General features: G+C 37.3%; 1 protein-coding gene across 2 annotated transcripts in view; it reads right to left on the minus strand.

Annotated features, from left to right (window-relative positions):
• Positions 1–2,962: 2,962 nt before the first annotated feature.
• LOC101852638 (mitochondrial Rho GTPase 1-A) overlaps positions 2,963–18,432 on the minus strand; it is a 37,503-nt gene continuing 22,033 nt past the window's right edge. Inside the window, exons 15-21 of one of the 2 annotated variants that reach the window (XM_005102332.3) lie at positions 18,151–18,245; positions 16,429–16,520; positions 14,909–15,031; positions 14,073–14,198; positions 13,326–13,522; positions 10,724–10,792; positions 2,963–4,525 (exon numbers count right to left, since the gene is read on the minus strand). In XM_005102332.3, the coding sequence (XP_005102389.1) occupies positions 4,387–4,525; positions 10,724–10,792; positions 13,326–13,522; positions 14,073–14,198; positions 14,909–15,031; positions 16,429–16,520; positions 18,151–18,245 (841 nt within the window). In that variant the 3' untranslated portion in view covers positions 2,963–4,386. The remainder of the gene's footprint in view (positions 4,526–10,723; positions 10,793–13,325; positions 13,523–14,072; positions 14,199–14,908; positions 15,032–16,428; positions 16,521–18,150; positions 18,246–18,432) is intronic. The other variant, XM_035970799.1, reaches the window with a different exon arrangement.

The raw sequence follows: 18,432 nt of genomic DNA on the forward strand, positions 1-18,432 counted from the left end.
AAATGACCCAGCAACAAATTCCCTTGTCCTTACATTCTGTTGAGATGAAGTCACTCATGTACTAACTTGTAGTAAACACAAACAGAACTCTCAAAACTGGCTAAACCAACAAATTCTCAAAAGACAAAAGACAAAACAAAACCTCCAAATAACCCCACCCCAAAAACAAAACAACTAAGCCATGAAAAGGGCTAATTGCTTTGACTTGCATGTGTTATTTTTAAAATTTAATTCCTTCTTTAAAAAAATGACTACTTTTCATTTCCTTAACTTGTATCACTTCATTTTCATCGTGTGAATATATCATGTATAACTTCCATTCAATTCTTTGTCTTTCACTACAACATTTTTTCCCCGTTTGATGGACTAGAAAAACAACAAACAATGAATTTTTCGCCAGACGGCAAGATAAACATATTTCTCCACAAACTGAGATAATATTAATATTATAAAAGCAAAAGGAGAAAACAAAACCGAAACCTGCAGTACACAGAGAAGTGATAATTAGGTGAGCACTAAATTCAGGGATAAAATGTAGTAACTTAAATATCAGGAAAATTACAGGATCAAATGTGAAAACAGAAACTTATGAAAAGGAAATCTTCAAGCAATTTCTTGAAGAAAACAGCAACATGTGGCATGCTGATCCTTCCAGCATCAACTCTTTAGTTCCTAGGTCTTATAACAAAGTGCCATAAATACAAACTCACAAATATATTTTGAAAATATATTAAAACTAAAGGTAGGAACAATGAAAAATAGGGTCTTTACCCTTGAAAATATTCCAGTCAACAAAACATTTCCACTTACTGTCGATGAATCTCTGATTTTAGCAGCCACCTTTAATCAATGATGATGAAAAAGAAGTTACATTCTGTGTTAATTAGGGTGGGTTTGTTTTTTTTCAATAGAGGAGAAAGTACTTCTTTTTGTTTTTTAAAGTGTTTTTTTAAATTTTAGTAGTAATAGTAGAGGGTTTTACGGCGCTCGCAACTGCATAAGGTCATTTGAGCGCCAAGGGGCGGGTGATAACAGAGAAGTCTTTACAGGGAATCAAACTTACTCTGCTCACCTCTCTAGCTTCAAAAGCACAAGGTCTGCTTCAACTACCAAGGCACCCCGGAAATAGCAGGTCACAAGAGAGTGACAAACATACAAAAGAAGTAGAGAAATTTTACAATAGTAAGGATTAGGAAAGAAAAAGCAGCAGTTCCCTGTTGTAGATCAGGCACAGTTATGAGCGTGACATGAATCAGCCCATTTACAATTCTACTGTGCTTGAACGAGAAATGTCCCCCTTTTGGGAATGGCCTAAAGACACTACAGTCAGTGGCACTGCCCCGGGGGGGACTTTTAAAGTGTTTTACCTCACTTGCAACACAATAAGGTCATATAAGTGCCGAAGATTAGAAGCGTTACAAGAGATAGACCTGCATGTGAGCCTCAACCAGATTGTCTGAAAATTTTGAGCAACCCCCCCACCCAAAAAGAGCTTTTGTGGGTGTCATAAGGAAGGACTTCCGAGTAACGAGCGACCACCCCAACAAACACAACAAAGAAGAGACTTAACCCTACCCCTACCCCTAGGCCTACCCCAACAAAGAACCTGCAACGAGCCTCATGTGAAAAGGCCAGCAAAAATCCAAAATGAAATACATTTTTAAAATTAAAAAACCACACTCCAAAACAAACAAGGCTTACAATGAGCATAATGGCCTACATCTACATATTGCTAGATCTATAATAATAGGGTTTGATGCAATAACACAATAGATTCTAGAATTGGAATATGAATCCTCCATATAGATCTAGTAAACTAAATAAATCTAGATCTAGATCTAGATCTTGTAGAACAAGTGAATAGGATCTAGGAATAGGCCTTGAACTAGAAATCCGCATCCGATTCCGAACAGAGGGGCGCAGCTGAGTCTAGACTAGGTCTAGATATCTAGATTCTAAATAAATAAATAATTCACGCACCTGATGAAATGTTTTTTTACCAACATTAATATTACAGCACAACCTATGATAGGGTTTGACCAAATAGAATTGGAATATGAATCCTCCATTGAGGTCTATAATGATCTATATATATCTAGATCAAGATTCTATTATCTAAGTGAGTCGGACTGGAATGAATCCAAACGATCTGAACAATTGAATTTGTCAACAAAACGAAATTCAAAATGGCTGCTCGAGCACGAAACTGAAAGTAGATAATTTAGGTCGTCGTCCTTTTTCGTATTCGCATTTCTACTCAGGTTCCGACAATTATGTCGGAAACGCCGACGTCGGCAGTCGGTGGTCGGCACGAAAATGAAAGTGCCGAAAAGCCGACGGGAGAAAAGGGGGACACTGGCAGTCAGCCAGGCCTCGCACTTCACACATTGACTGATACAAGTGGGCCTAGCGATAGCATCGGCCGCCTCGCGGGTTGCGTCGCGATTGTCGGATTTCAGACGATTGTCGGCAAACATGCAGGTCTAAAGAGAGTAACAAACACAAAAAAGAAGGAGGGAAGATAAGGATGACAGATGTTTGATAGGAAAGAAGGAGCAAACCACACCAGAGCACCCGCCAACCACTCACAAAAGTACTTTTTTAATATTGAAGTGAATGAGAAGATATATAGGCCTATCATTAGTTTATTATATACCACATCCTTCACAGAGCATCGCTGGATAACTTCCCTATGTTCACTTGTCGATTAAAAAAGTTCCTATACCTTGTTCATACAAATGGCACGGCAGTCTGCAGCACCACAACTATGTCAATCATCTCTGAACTCTTTGAAGGCATTACTGCCCCTTCCTAATGAAATTTTTAATACATACCTTGTGCACATGGGTCAAAAAAAAAAAGAAAAGCTTAAAAAACCCACAAAACCAACCCAACCCAGGCATGCACAGACACTTGTAACAACAGAACAAATCACATCATCAAATTTACGCAAAAAGACACCTGAGTTTGAACTTTACTTCTGACTCTAACAAACTAAAAGACATTTCATGGGCATCATACCAGAGTCTACCTTGCACCTTACAGGACCTCTCAAATGTTCAGCTGACCAGCATAAATGCACACAGTAGACACACTCACTACTTTACTGGATTAAAAGAATCCTATGGCTCTGACAAGAGTAATGGAAGGAAGAAAATGTTGAGCTTTGATTGAAACCACTTCCTCCCTCCCTTCTCTGGAGGTCATATTGCTTTGAAGGTATCTTTTTTATTTAGTCACACCTTACTCCTGAAATAATCAACTTGTGTTGCATGAAAGGACAAGTGTACATGGGTGCTGAAAGACGGAAGAAAGCATAAGAATATAGAGATACAGTGTTGACAGTTGTGGCAAAATCAAATATGAACATCAACCCCATTGTACTACGGGACACAAAACTCTTGGGGGGGGGGGGGGGGGGGGGGTGTCATAGAGCAAGCCAGACAGGAAGCCAATAAAGAGTAAATCCGCAGGAGCTGAATCATGCCATAAATTACAAATAAACATTCTGACATCATCAAGATGGTCAGATTTTTGTGCTTTCACAAACAAATAAACATAGGGACCAAAAAAAAAAAAAAAAAAAAAAGGAAAGAAAGTGTAGCTCTTTCCAGCACCCTCCTCCGATCATCCACAACAAGTTTCTACAACTAGTGTAAAACAATGCAACTCAAAGGCAGTGCATGCTGCAAGTATGTAAACATCCTTGCATTATTGTACACTCATACATAAGTATATATATAAATATCTGTACTTGCACAGGAAGGAACAAGTCATTTTGCCTTTCACATCACACTTCATCTAAAATGTAACAATCATTCAACTAACCAGTGCACAGATAACACTGGCAAATCTGTTCTATCAAACAAAATCATTCTCAAAACAGAATCTTCCCCACACTGACATGCATCCACAGAACCCTCCAAAGGAGCACAACATGTGGCAGCATTCACACTCTCCCTGTTGCATAAATAAATATTATGACTAACACTTGAAGAAATAATAATAATAATACCAGAGTAGTTTTCTGAAACCTATGCTTGGCACCTCGTGCGGGAGGACAGACAACAAAGTGTATCAGTCATTAGTCAACACATTGTCAGAAATGCATGAGGAAAGGAAGGAGGTGTCGTCAGAGATCCTACAACAACCTACATACGTAAAAATACATTCAGAGATGGGCACCATTCCTTGAGGGAAAGAAAAATCCTGAGCTTTTACTACAGGATCAGAAATGATATGAGACTGAACTTATCATACTGACCTACGAAACAAAATTTCAGGAACTTTTGTTTTATTCGGGCGGGGGGAGGGGGTTGAAACGTAAGGTCAGGATAAATTCAAAATGCCCATCCCTTAATATTGTATTCCAATAACAGTAAATCTTTATCTCCTAATGCTCGATGATGAGGAAGAGGATGAGACGACCTTGTAGAGGGCAAAACCAAGGAGAGCTGCCACTGCCACGCCGACACTAGCCTGCACGTAAGGTCGTCCGCCTTTCTGGAACAATCCACGCATGTGCCTTCAAAAATAAAGGAAAAAGAAAACAGTAAATTCATTGACTTAAAGACATTTCTAATACTAATCAGAAATACAACAATATTTTTCAGATAATAATAAAAACAAATGATAAAAATCAATACTAAAGAACAGAAGAGAAACCTTTCTGTGAGTGGCAAACAAAACATAAAACCTTTTATTCTGTTTTCTCAAAAACAGTATTGAGTGTGGGAGTAATAATTAAGACTAGAAAAATTTTATTTAGGTCTGAGCCCTGTCAACTTTCAAGTGCAGAATGAAATAAATCTGTCACAAAAGAAGTGAGTAAAAACAGAATGTGCTGAAGAATCAAAATTTCAATTGTGCCAGTACATGTAGTAACACACTCTTTTCAGTTTCAGAGTCGTCACGTCTTTACCCAAAAATGGAGGAGACATTTCTATGTATAAGGAGAATCATTGTGAACAAGCACTATGGGCAATGTGTCAAGACTACTATATGTGTATGAATCTAAATGCGAGGTTGTTGGTTTTGAAAAAATTAAAAAATTTAAGGTACACACTGAAGCAAATCGCTTCCTCAGAATTACATTTTTGGCCATTTTGAGTTAATAAGACTATGACTATGAGGTCAGAAACAAATATCTTTTCTGCTCTATCAGAATAGTAAGATTATTCGGAGTCGGTATCAAGATATTCAAAGAATTGCATCCAAAAAATCGTGACATGAAGTGAAACTCAAAATCTTTGACGTCAAATTTCTCAAAACTAGGTACTGTGCAGATAGAGCATTGTAATTCTGAGGTAGCAAAATGTTAAGCACAGCTTGGAAAATAAAAATGGGGAAATCCTCTCTGTATCTCAAAACATGCCAAGAATCCATGCTAGAGAGAATGTTTGGTACACCTTCCATGAGAAATTATAATGAAAAAGTGAGAACACAAATTGAATCAAAAGGGGCAGATGGACACAAAATTGCACAACAATGACACCGGACAACACAGACCACTACATGTGCAGCTTACAGCAAACTGGGATCCATAAAGTAACACATATATCTCTGAGTGTGTGTGTGTGTGTGTGTGTGTGTGTGTGCGTGCGTATGTGTATGTGTGTGTGTGGGTGTGCGCGCGCGTGAAAGAGAGAGAGAGAGAGACAAAGACAGAGAGACAAACAGACAGAGAGACAGAGAGAGACAGACAGACTGGGAGAAAGAGAGAGAGAGAGAGAGAGAGAGAGAGAGAGAGAGAGAGAGAGAGAGAGACAGAGAGAGAGAGAGAGAGACAGAGAGAGAGAGAGAAAGAGAGAGAATAAACACTCTGATCTTTGTACATATAATGTAATGACAATTTTTGACATTTCACAGTATCAGAGAAGAAAGTCAGGGAGACTGGTGCTGTAAGAAAAATTAAGAATTTTCGAGCAGCAAAGCAAACAGTAGCCTACAACGCCTTGTTATTTCAGTTAAGAAAAACAAGAGATTAATAAAAGTACAATTTGATTAGGGTGCTCTTGTGTTTTCTTACCCCCAAAAATGACGTGGTTAATGAAAGCTTAATAACCAGATTTTCCCTTCACTCTAACAAGCAAAGAAAAAGAAAAAGAACACTTTCTTGTTTGACACAATTGAGACTGGTCACAAGTCACTACAGTCGAACCTGGTCTAATATCTACGAGTACAAACGGCCCGTCTCCCCTTTCCCCCCGGGTTTTTATTACATTATACTGACACTGCGCTGTTTAATCATCATCATCATCATCAAGTTGGCAGGGAAAGTCTTTGCAACCACTTTTCACCTTAACAATGGGTATCTGCCTTAGATAATTTCCATAGCATTTATATGTTAGTTGCTTCGAACATGTTCACCCATAGCGCCCATGATAACTTTCACCCTAGGGAAATGTGTTACATGCTTTACATGTAAGCTCGAACTGACCAAAGACATTTTCAACAGGGTTGACTTATACCCACCAAAGCTCAAGGGTGTGGGTCCCTAAAAAATATGTTTTTATGTAGGGGGTGGAGGGCGGCCTGTTCCTAAATGACCAAACCGGTGTATAGTCTCACATAAAACCAGCTAAAATTAGCCAAATGAATTTAGAAAAAAAAATCATACAAAATTTCAGCATGCTTGTACTACAAGCAAGTCTATTGAGAAAGTATGATTAACAAGTAGAAAAACAATTTAATTCTCGGCACACTGGTACCTACTACAATCTAAATATTTAGGGTATGAAAACTCATATTTACTTTGATCAGATGCATGATGCATAACAGTGCTGTAATGTGTTGAGTCTTGGTGGAATCAGGTGCTCGTCTAGTTTTTGGAATATTGATGTATTGGTATCATAATACAGCTTGTTTATTTGTCTTAATTTAGATGAAAAAAACTCCCACTCATCTTGAATAGAAGTAGAGATTTTTTACATGGTCAGAGAGGGGGGGCACCAAAATTTGACGATTTCCAGAGATTGGGAGTACTTGGAAACTGTAAATTTACATTTTTTAACGCTTTTCAGTAAAATTCACACAAAAATGTGTTTTTAAATGGACACAACAGGTGTTGAGCCGCCCCACCAAAAAAATCTTTTGAAGAATGCCCTGTGGGTGGAAAAATGCAGATTTCTTTGATTTCATTACTTTGACGAGCACCTGATTTCACCACACTGCCTCATAAAAACAGGGTTCCCATTCATCAGGGGGAACAAATTTCCCAGTTTCCTCCTGAATTTTGCAACCATTTTCAAAGTGATAAGAAAAAAATAAAATAAATGACAGCTATAAAGCAAAATTGAAGAGAAAAAAGCACAGCAAAAATCGTAATTTGGCCATGGATAGTCCCTTTCCTTGGGATGTCGGTATCAAGGACAAGGGTCAAAAGGATAAGAGTTATTTTATTGGCTGCTGGCTTGACTCTTGTAAAAACAAAAGAAACCTACAGGACATGTCACAAGCCTTTGATCTTAATTATTAAAGTGTACATCACTCCACAAAATGCCGCACATCCAGGGTTTTTTTTGTTTTCACTCTCCCATTTGCCTAAGCCGTCGCCCACAAACACATAGGCCGGAGAATTTTTGAACACCTTGCCACAAACTAATGTTGACCTTTCTCCAAGCTAGGCTAATGTTTCTCTAAGGGCAAAGTGTCCCTGAGTGACTACAAGGGTTCAGTGCACAAAGGGTGTTAAAATTAGTTGAATGTAACATAGTGACGTAGACTGTCGGGATCTGACTTTTCCTAACTGTATACGCTGGGAAGGAGGGGATGGGTTGGGAGAGCCGAACAGCAAATACATTGCTTTAAATTGGAATCAGAGGTGGGGTGTTACAATAAAATTGTATTTTTGTAAAATTGAATTTTTTAAAAAACGATTTCGCCAAATTCATATTTGCTGGCAGCTCTTTGATTTCCCGGCTTTTTCACGTATATTTTTGTTTTCATTCATTTTTAGTGTTTTCCCGACCGGGAAATCTGATAATGAAATTCATGGCTTTTCCCCCATTTTCCCTGTTGAGTGGGAACCCTGCATACACAATGTTATTTATTATTCATAGTGCAGGTTAAAAAGAACAATGAAGCACAAAGGTATATATTATAATAGAGTGTAGTGTTCAGGCACAGACCAAGGAACCCAGACCAAAGACTGTAACTTGGGGTCAGAGTTTTGAAACTTGATATCCATGCAGTTCAACCACAATTCAAAGTAATGTAACAAAATACAGACAGGTTCTCTCTTAACTTAAAAAAACCAACAACCCAACACTTTGAGACAAGTCTATGAATTCAATCGGAAATGCTGCGTAAGTAAGACCCACACCTTAGAAATTACATCACGTCAGGAGAAAAGTAAAATGTTTGTACAAGTACAAAAACAGGATTTAAAAACAAGGGTAATTATTCTTTGTTAGACCATGATGTGTGTGTGTGGTCGTGTATGTGCTCGTGTGGGTTTGTGTATGTGTGAGTGGTGTGTGTGTGTGTGTGTGTGTGTGTGTGTGTGTTTGGGCAGGTGTATGTGTGGGAATGGACGTCTTGAATTTTTGCCTGTATAACTGTGCAACATTGTTTGCATTGATGACAAAATTCTGCGCTTGTGTCAGGTGGTAATAAACTTAAACAGCATGCATATTCACAAAACGTAAGCCTTACAAAGCAAGCCCTTTGACAAATAGGCAATACAGCCAAACTGCTTGATACCATGTAAAGGATTATAACATGAAAGAAAAAAAGACATAAGAGACTCAATCTGTGAATGCTAGATAATGGACCTGTAAAAACATAAAGACACGTTTTCCCCTATAAACAAATCATAATGGGCAGCCAGTCAGAGATGAAGATGGAGACTTAAGATTGAAACATGTCCCATAGAGCTGGGAAAAAGGATTGAAGTTGCCATGGTATTACTAATCTTTCACTTTCAGCTCATCAAATGCCTTCCTCTGCTATTGTTTACACCCCTTACTTCCCATTTTTTCATTTGTACTTTATCATTTTCCAGTCAAATGCATTCAATCCATTTACACTACAGACTGATCTATTCTAATCAGATATAATGACATCTAGATCTATTTCTTTTTTAATGGGTATCTAATTTTTATTTTGTGCTTAACCTTTTCCTCTTCTCCACCAGAATTGTGATTATGAATATGAGTCGGGGTGGGACCATTGAAGATGGCCAAAGCAGAGGAATTCTTTATGGAAATCCAAAGAAGACAAAAATTTCAGCCATGCAGAAACAAGTGGAAGTTACAAATTCAAAGCAAAGTGGCCTCTTCCTTTTTACACTGTACAGGTGACTAGAGTCCATGATCTTCAACCACTGTCACCATATATCAGAAGAGGTGAGGGAGGTTGTGTTTGTAATTTAAGTCCAAACCATCTCAACTGACCTTCTCCTAACAATTTCCCCAAAGTCTGTGACATAAACCAAGTAAACATAGCAAGGGTAAAAATAAACCATGCACAAGCTCGAGAGCGTTGGGTGAACAAAGGCAGCATTTGAGTGTGGAGCTCCAGGGTCAGAGATGAAAGAGAGAAAGAAAAGAAGAGCGGGGGCACCAAAGCACACCAGAACAAAACATCAGCCTTAGAATTAGAAGCCTACAACACTTTATTTTATGCATACAGCCAGCACTGGCGTTAACACAACATTCAGCTTTTCAGATTTTTTAGCTTTTAACTTAAAAACTAACATGATCTTTTTAATGTATTAATCTAACATACCTAGCTACTTTAGAAACCATACCTTTTTACTGAAAAAGTAACATATTTATATCAGAATTTCAGTTCCAGTGACATAATATTTACTGAAACAAAATTATGTCCTAAAGTTCACAGGTAAAACCTCTATAACCACTATTGCTCTAAATTGATTAAACAAACATCTCCAAGAAAATACGTTCTTACTAAAAAAAAAATAAGTTGTAGGAATGCTGAAAAGAAAGACCAACACCTAAAACTATAGTATCTCAAAGATTTTTCAACGTTAACTTTGTCAGTGATCTGCAGCATCCTACACTGCCTCATTATAACCGTGTTTTGACTGAACATAAATGTGAAACAAAATCAGTACCTTAAGCTGACAGGTTTTTCTAAACAATATAAGAGTGGGAATCTGAAAAGCTGTGAGCAACATCGTGCAGACACCAAATCTTGGAGAGTCAAACGGTTGAAAAGACGATACAGAAGAAAGAAAGGAGCTTGTGGGGTGGCAGAACCAAAGAGGGGATAGAGTACATCTGGTCAAAAGTAAAGAACATCCCCCGACATTGACCTACTGTGTACACGGTGATCTGTTATTATATATTCATTAGGGTTGGCAAATTTATGCAGGAAGAATGGAGTGGAGCTGTTGCTTATCCAAATACATTCTCACATTTACATAGAAAATTGGAAAGCTGGTGAGTATGAAAATAAGCTAGCATATTTATGTGAAACAAGTTTGATGTGTGTGTGTGTGTGAGTGGGTTATAAAGAGTATAGGGAACATGGGGAACTAGAGGGGAAGGAAGTAGGCCTATGCACAATGTGGTGGTTAATGGACATGCAAGGGCTGTGGTGGGAAGGGGCGGGCGGGCGGTCTATTCTTTACTTTTGCCTACATTGTATACTGGGATATTACTAGTAGTGAGACATGATTACGAACAACAACAAAAAAAAAGTATTTCAAAACAGAGTAGGAAGATGAAAGGAAAAAAAAACTCCATGTTTGTAGAACCTTAGTCTCTCCTCCAGCCACAAGGGGCGTTGATGTACCAACAGCATGTGGACCAAACGCTTTAGGTTGCTGAAAGAGACAGGGACAAAGCCGGGCGGGCCCAGGTACAAGGGTGAGAAGTTTTCAGCGCGCGAAGCAATAACAACAAAGGGAGAGAAAAACATAGAAACAACTGCGTTCTGCACAGTGGAAGCTCGGTAGTAGTTCCTCCTCCTGCCAGGACAGTAATATACGAGTGTGGCAAGGTCAACACATTCTTAAAGAGGTGTGCCACCCAGGGGTGGTCATAAATACAAAAGAAGGATTTCTAGAATTCACTACACAAGTAAGCAATAAGAAATGTAGACATCACATACAAATGAGTTGTGATGTTGTAGTTTATGGTGCTATTGGGACATAATGACCACATTTCACCAGGGCGCAGATTAGAACAGAAACACGAAAGAAGTTCACAAACCACCAACACACAAAGTTAACGAAAATTATCATTCAAGAAACAAACAAAAACATCTTACTTGCTAATATTATCTTTTAAAATGACACTCTGATAAATATGACCCATGTAAAACTAAGAAGGCATAAAATTGCTGTCCAAATTCAAACAGGAATACACAACTTTTTGTTTTCTTTTTCCATCCGTGTTTTTTCCTGATACAACTGGATAGAGCTTGGTAAAAAAACCCACAAATTTTAAAATAACAGTCATGTTGACCTTATAAAAAATGACGAAAATGAAAAATATTTTCACTTTGATGTAGAAAAACAAATTCAAGCCACGATTTTTTTACTGAACAGGAAATTCTTTTTCGATTCAGATCATTTAATTCTCAGTGTGCTATAATTGTAGATCAGTCCATGTACTGCTTAGTTCAAGTATGTAAAGAGATAACCTATAGTGTATTCTAGAGCACAGCAATTTGTGTTACAACAGTGGAATCGGACGCTCGTCAGTTTTTGGGCATATGGAGTTATTGGTATAACCCTTAAAGATTGTTCATTTCTCTTGCTTTTGATGACAAAAATATACCCAACTATCTTGAAAAGACGTCGATATACTTTTGCCATTGAAGGAGGTGGAGGTCACTTGGTAAAAGGTAAAATTAGCGAGAAACTGGAGGCCAAAGTCTGACGACTTCCAAAGTTTAAGTGTCCTTGGAAAATGCAAAACTACTTCTTTTGTGTCTTGACCAACATTTTTCTGTAAAATCCACACAGAAATGTTCTTTCAAATAGATTTGGACAGTGTTAAGCTAAAAAACAAATTTAAATAAAACTTGCCATTCGGGTGGAAAAATGTCGGTTTCTTCGATTTCATTATTTTGACAAGCGATTGATTTCACCACTACGCCATATATTTCCAATCAGGATAGAAAAGACACCCCCCCAAAAAAACCAAAAAAAAAACCCAACAACAAACAAAAAAACAACAAACCTGCAACAAACCATCAGGTAATAATGAAAGATAAATATTCAAATAAGTGAAACTTTTTACTAGTGCAGTATTATATCCATAGAAACCTTTAAAGGAAATGCTTTTCAGAGACAGTCATCAATCAAGGTCCATACAGTCTTGAGAGAGCAATTCATATAGATACATAATATATATATATTATATTTTTTTATAACAAAGCTCGGCATGGGACAAAGCTTCTCTGACAACTTGTCAGCTGGCATCTAGAAAGCAATTATTCTTCACCCTCGACCGAAACATGGCGGAACACGTCTATGAAATAAAGGATCACAGTGACAACTTACAATACCGTACTTAAAATCACCCCATCCTTTGCAATTTGTCTCAACCTCTTTTAAATGACACAATACCTTAAAAGAATCACCCAAAATAACAACTAACAAGATAATTAACAAAACTGAGAACTCGCAACAAACAAAAGTTGCTCTCTCCAAACTACACCAGAGGGTCTTTTTCTATATAAATTTATTGCCATTACCCTTTTGATTAATTAAATTTTTGGAGAAAAAAATCTACAGTAATCAAAGAGAGCTTACCTCACTTTTATCTAAAACGACCTTGTTTCCAGAAAACAAAAACAAACCACCCATTATCTTATAAAATGTGCTCATTTTCCCTCAGTCCAAACAGGCTCAAACACTGTAACCTACCTTGCTCTTACCGAAAACATGAAAAACATTATGGAAGAGAATTCTATGGTGTAATAAGAACAATGCATAAAATTATGAAACTAGCAGAGCTACATGCACAATTGTAAAAAATAGAGAATCTATTAACCACAAGTCTTTCACTAAAATGAAAGAAACAAAATTCAGTTTGTAGATATGTAATAAAAAGAATACTCCAGGGACAGGCTGATTTCAACTTGGAGGTTACATTATTGTAAGATCATCTATTTGTAAAGACATCTCTTCAAGGTGCGTTTTAAACAAAATTAACATTCACTTCAGGGTTGTGTAAGCAAATATTATAATGCAACACAGGTATGTAGGAAAATTTTCACTCACACGAAAGGGAAAATGTGCCAGCAGGAATATGGCAGGACAAAAATATGAATAGTTGACTGGGCTTACAATTCTATCAAATGGAGAAATTTACAAACGTTGAGCAAAGCAATACTTGTGAACTTACGGATATGCAGCCATGGTTGCCAGTTTGACATAGACGTCATGGTTCACTTTGTCGATGCACGTGAATCGCTGTGGAGGGGGGAGCTTGAACCGGCTGCAAAACTGAGCAGGTGTGAATTCGTAGTCTTGTCTCACCTCAGGGTACTCAGCTTTGGACGCGACGATCAGAGTTGGGATCTTTGAGTCGATAAAATGTTTCTAGAACGTGGAGGACAAAAAAAGAGAACAATGCTAGCAGTTAGACACTTAAATTGAGTGTTAGTCATTCAAGATCACAAGTCTAAAGACGAGTTATTTTAATGTTCCCTTTCTCAACCTTTTGGATGGATGAGATAACAGATAGCACTATTAAGTCTATATAAAAAGCGAGATTTCTAAATTTGACTCCCATCTCAGATACGACTAAGCCAAGGAGGTGTAGATCCTTGAAGACTCCAATAACAACCGAAGTTCATGAACATCCCACTAAAAACTTTAATCAAGACTCATTGCCCCTTATACCTTTCATATTATAAGACTGGATCACAACGAAACAGAAAGGTGGACTCGGTATAGTCACAGTGAATCATGAAAAGAAAAGAAATTCTGAGTATATCACTTAAATAAAAATGAATTACATAATTTTCAAATTTTGTCTATATTATAAAAACTTTGGGCTGGCGGTCTGTGTCACCCAGACATTGCATTCTGTGAAGATAAACAAATTAAGCACTGTTCAACCACCAAACTGACAAACATTTCTTCTTACCAGATACATTCGTGCACAAAACTCAAAACTCTGAGGGTTTGTGACGTCATATACGAGACAGGCAACATCACAGTCAAGCTCAGTAGGGGTAAGCATATCACACATCATCATGTCAACTTCATGGAGCTAAAATGAAAAACAAACAAACAAAAAAACCCATCTTAGATAGAAAAAATACCCAGTACTAGGGTGTATGAAAACAACTATTATAACAAAACTGCACATACACAGCAACCCATTAAAAATCCTTGTCTGGACGACACACTAAAAATCATTTTCTGACAATACATATTTAAAACAAATGGGCAAAAGATTCACCAGTTCAGAAATCTTTTAAGTAAAAATATCACACAGAATTTCTAAAAGTAAGGTCTACATTAATTGCACAAAAATGCAATGTGTAAGTCCAAAGAATTATTTGACTTGACAGTCACACATTATAACTTAACTTCAAGCCAATTTTAAAAAAAATAATATCTTCTGAGAGCTTATTAGTTTACAAAGTATAGCCAACATATAACTCAGTCTTTGTTGATTATTCCATAGACAAGGTTTTGGTGGACACTATGCTAAAATGAAAAAAATTAAAAACCCTACACACAAGCAAAAAACAAGAACAAAAAAGAAAACAAAATGCTGGCGAGTGATCTGATTGGGATACATTTTAAACATTACATCAAAATCCCCATCAGGTGCAAGTTGGGGAAACAAAGTAATAAAATCGAGGCATTTTCTTCCTCTCTATGACAAACTTGAAAAAGCACACTGTTAATACAATAACATTACTTTTACGCACCAAAGTTTCCCAATGGGAAAGGAATAAAGAATGTTCTTACCATCAAGTATTTGTCTTGACCATACACTTGCACTGTGTTTATTGTGAAATTCGAAAGGTACTGACGATTCAGTGTGGCAACATAACGCAAGTTCCTATTGAGAAGACCTTGAAGGAAGGCAGTCTGTGACAAAACAAAAGCACATTAATTACACAAGGTCATTAATAAAAAAAATACATCTATGAATAAAATATATACAAAATCATTAAAAATGCAAACATTTACTTTAAAAAAGAGTGAAAAACACACAACATTTGTAATTCCTTCCTTCATAATTCATAGGCTGTAATCTGTATGTGTGCGTGGTGGGAGAAAGGCACCACAAGATACATTTGCTCAAGTCAGTTACAGGGCCATAAAGGTGGTCAAAGTTTAATTTATTATGAAAATGTTATTTCAGTTATAAAACTGATTCTTTAGCCATTTACCTTCCAATATTTACAAGGTTTGAGTATATTTCACGCTAAAAATATTTTTATTAAGATGCTTATCGACACAAGTCATCTTATGTAACAACAACAACTGCATTAGAGAATTTGGTGTCAGAGCCTACATTGCAGAAGGTTTCTACGACCCATTCATTAAGACAGACCCCATCACACTGCACATCAAAATTTAAGTCAGCTTGTGACCTTCCTAGAGCTGTGAATTGTGCATGAATGTATCAAAACAGTAACGGATGGGAGGTTTTTCCACATTCATACCCAATAACACTTCCTGAATAAAGCAAGGCTGCAAAGCCACTCTTAAAAATAGACTCCTTAAAAATCAACCTCTTCACATAGCATATTAAAATTTAAATCAGCTTGTGTCCTTTCTTGTGGTGTGCAGTGGGCACTGCAGATACTGACACAGTAGAGGAAGGGAGACTTCGCACATACGCATACCGTAAGACACTTCATGACCAAAGCAGTCATTTTGCTAAATTTCTTGTTCTATTTGACCGTGAATTTGATTTGAAGATGTTTTAATGACACTTTCACTTTGAAACTGTGTAATTGTTTTAAAGTGCATTTTTCAGTTGCACATTGAGAACTAACTGTGTTGTCAAGGCTTTCAGAGACAAACAACACGGCTGGGCGATCGAACTATATTCATTTGAAGAACAATTAAATCCAGATCTAAGGAAAACTTTGAAGCCATTTTTCTCAAAACTTTGTTTCTGCACCCTACCTAACAATATCAATCTGATCTCACCAAGTACTGAAGCTATCTTAAAAATGTAAAAAGTAAGTTGTTCGGAAATAAGTTTTGTACTTGAAAGTGCAATTTAATGCAATTTCTGAAAATACATTATACAGTCCCTTTCAACAACCACAAACATACATTTTTATCTCAGTGGCTGCAAGTTTTTTTTAGAACTGGGGAAATCTATCTTTCCACAGTAAATAAAGCTGGAAACATCAATATTATACACAAAGGCAGTTTCTGAACTAACGCAGAATCCTTTGCCATAATTAACACAGCTTCCTGAACTATTTCACTATTCCAAACAATAAAAGTTATTTATTTATAATTACCTTTCCCACTGATTTAGCACCAAGAACATGGCATCTGAACACATTACGGCCTGTCTGTCTCTTTTCCAAGTCTATCTTTTTCTCTCTTGTCACTGAGAAAGAAAAGACAAACCATTAATTCCATTTCATGAAGCAGAAGGAGAATATTTACATTCAACAAAAAAACAAACAGGCATTCTCATAAAAAGCAATGCATAGTACGCCAGTTGAACCTGGTGTGATTTGTCGATGACCACAATTGTGTGAAGTATTTTAACAAGTTGTAAAATACCAATAAAGAAATGGGCTTTACAAATTTCAGTTAAGAGCTTAAATCATACCAAAATTCTAAAATGGAGCTGGAATTTCCTGTAATATAAAACGACTGTTTTCTCATTTGTTTATGATTCATAAGTTAACACTTTCTGTTATACTTTGTCAAGATATAAGCCTAAAAGAATATTCAATCACAGCCTGGTACATTTAATCGAAGTGTAAATATAAGAAACAAAAAGTACATTGATTACAATATATTAACATCCATACGTATTTATATATTAATTTACCACTTCCGTCCTCCTGAGTATAAAAAAACCCCCAGCCAAGCTACCTACTAGGGGCTAAAACTCTTTCATCATAGCTGCCACTCAGAAATTTATAAAAAGGAGGAAATTCACGCGAAGGCGTACGCGCGCTCTCCGAAACCAGTGAGATCCAGAGGCAATATATACTGGAAAATCTAGCCTACGGTTTTGGAAGGGAAAGCTGTCATATTGTTAACCATAGGCAACTGAATTAAAATGTATTTGAAAAAAAAACAAACAAAAAAAACAACAACATAAAGGCAGTAAGTTGACTAACAAGCATTCGAGTCAATTTGACACAGTTTGGACTTGGTGACTAAAAATCTAGTGTTTTTTGCCAGCTGGTGTCTCATAAAAAGATTTCTTTCACTTTAAACGTGTACATACATAGACGTAGAGCAGTATCGGATCAAGGATACACAGGCACTCCTGTACAATTGCGGTCCCGTTTGCACTTAGTGCCCCTGTAGTGTGTTTCTTATTTAGAGATAAACTGAATTAAAATTATAGCCTAGGCTATCTAATCTAGATCTAGATATATCTAAATATGTGTAGATCTAGATTATATCTAGAGATAGATTTTCTAGATCTAGATCTAGATTCACTTCCGTAGCAGCCACAATAGCCGTCATGTAAACAAACGGGACCGCAATTGCACAGGCACAGGAGTGCCGTGGGCCGCGATTTCTTTCGCAAAAAACGGCTAGATCTAGATCTAGTTCAATTTTCTAATGAACTGTTCAAGTCGCACACCGGCTGCTTCTTTCTCATTCCAGTTCCTTTTATTTTTGCATTCTGAATCAATTTCTCTCGAATTTCCGCCAATTTCAATGACAACTCGGCGCGCTAACGTCCCGATGCCCGATCGACACTGTGTTGCTCCACAACAATAAACAATGTGAAACTAGCGCTGGGCCTAGAAGAACGGAAGTAGAAAGCTACGGCGGACATGCGCGAACCGCGTTTTCGTCTCTCTCCTGGTTCGGTGTTTTCCGCGTGGAAAAAAAAAAAAAGTATGAAATTTGCGACCAAGAGCGGTCCAGCGGAGGAAGGAGGAAAGTTGAGGGAAACGCTAGATGTAGCGGAGTTTCCGCTATTTAGCAGGAAAGTGGCAGCTATGTTTCATTCACATGTATCATGGAAAAGAACTTGTGCTTACCATGTATTGCAGAAAGTTGTGAATCATGCTGATAGTTGTACCCAAGGTAGGCCAAAAATTCTATAGCTCTCGTCACATCTAACAAAGTGGTCAGTCTGAAAAGAAAGGCACCAGTATAGTGACTCTCCGAACACTCAATTAACTCACAACATAGTAGCTGACATGACATGACCATGGCTTCGCATGGACCTGCGAAGTGCTCACATGAAAAACACCTCCTGACCCGACTGTACTACATGGCCAGTGGAGTAGAAAACTCCGGTGAGTAAAGACCTACCTACA

Source organism: Aplysia californica, unplaced genomic scaffold (assembly GCF_000002075.1).
Source record: "Aplysia californica isolate F4 #8 unplaced genomic scaffold, AplCal3.0 scaffold00321, whole genome shotgun sequence".
In the NCBI taxonomy this organism is placed as follows: domain Eukaryota; kingdom Metazoa; phylum Mollusca; class Gastropoda; order Aplysiida; family Aplysiidae; genus Aplysia; species Aplysia californica.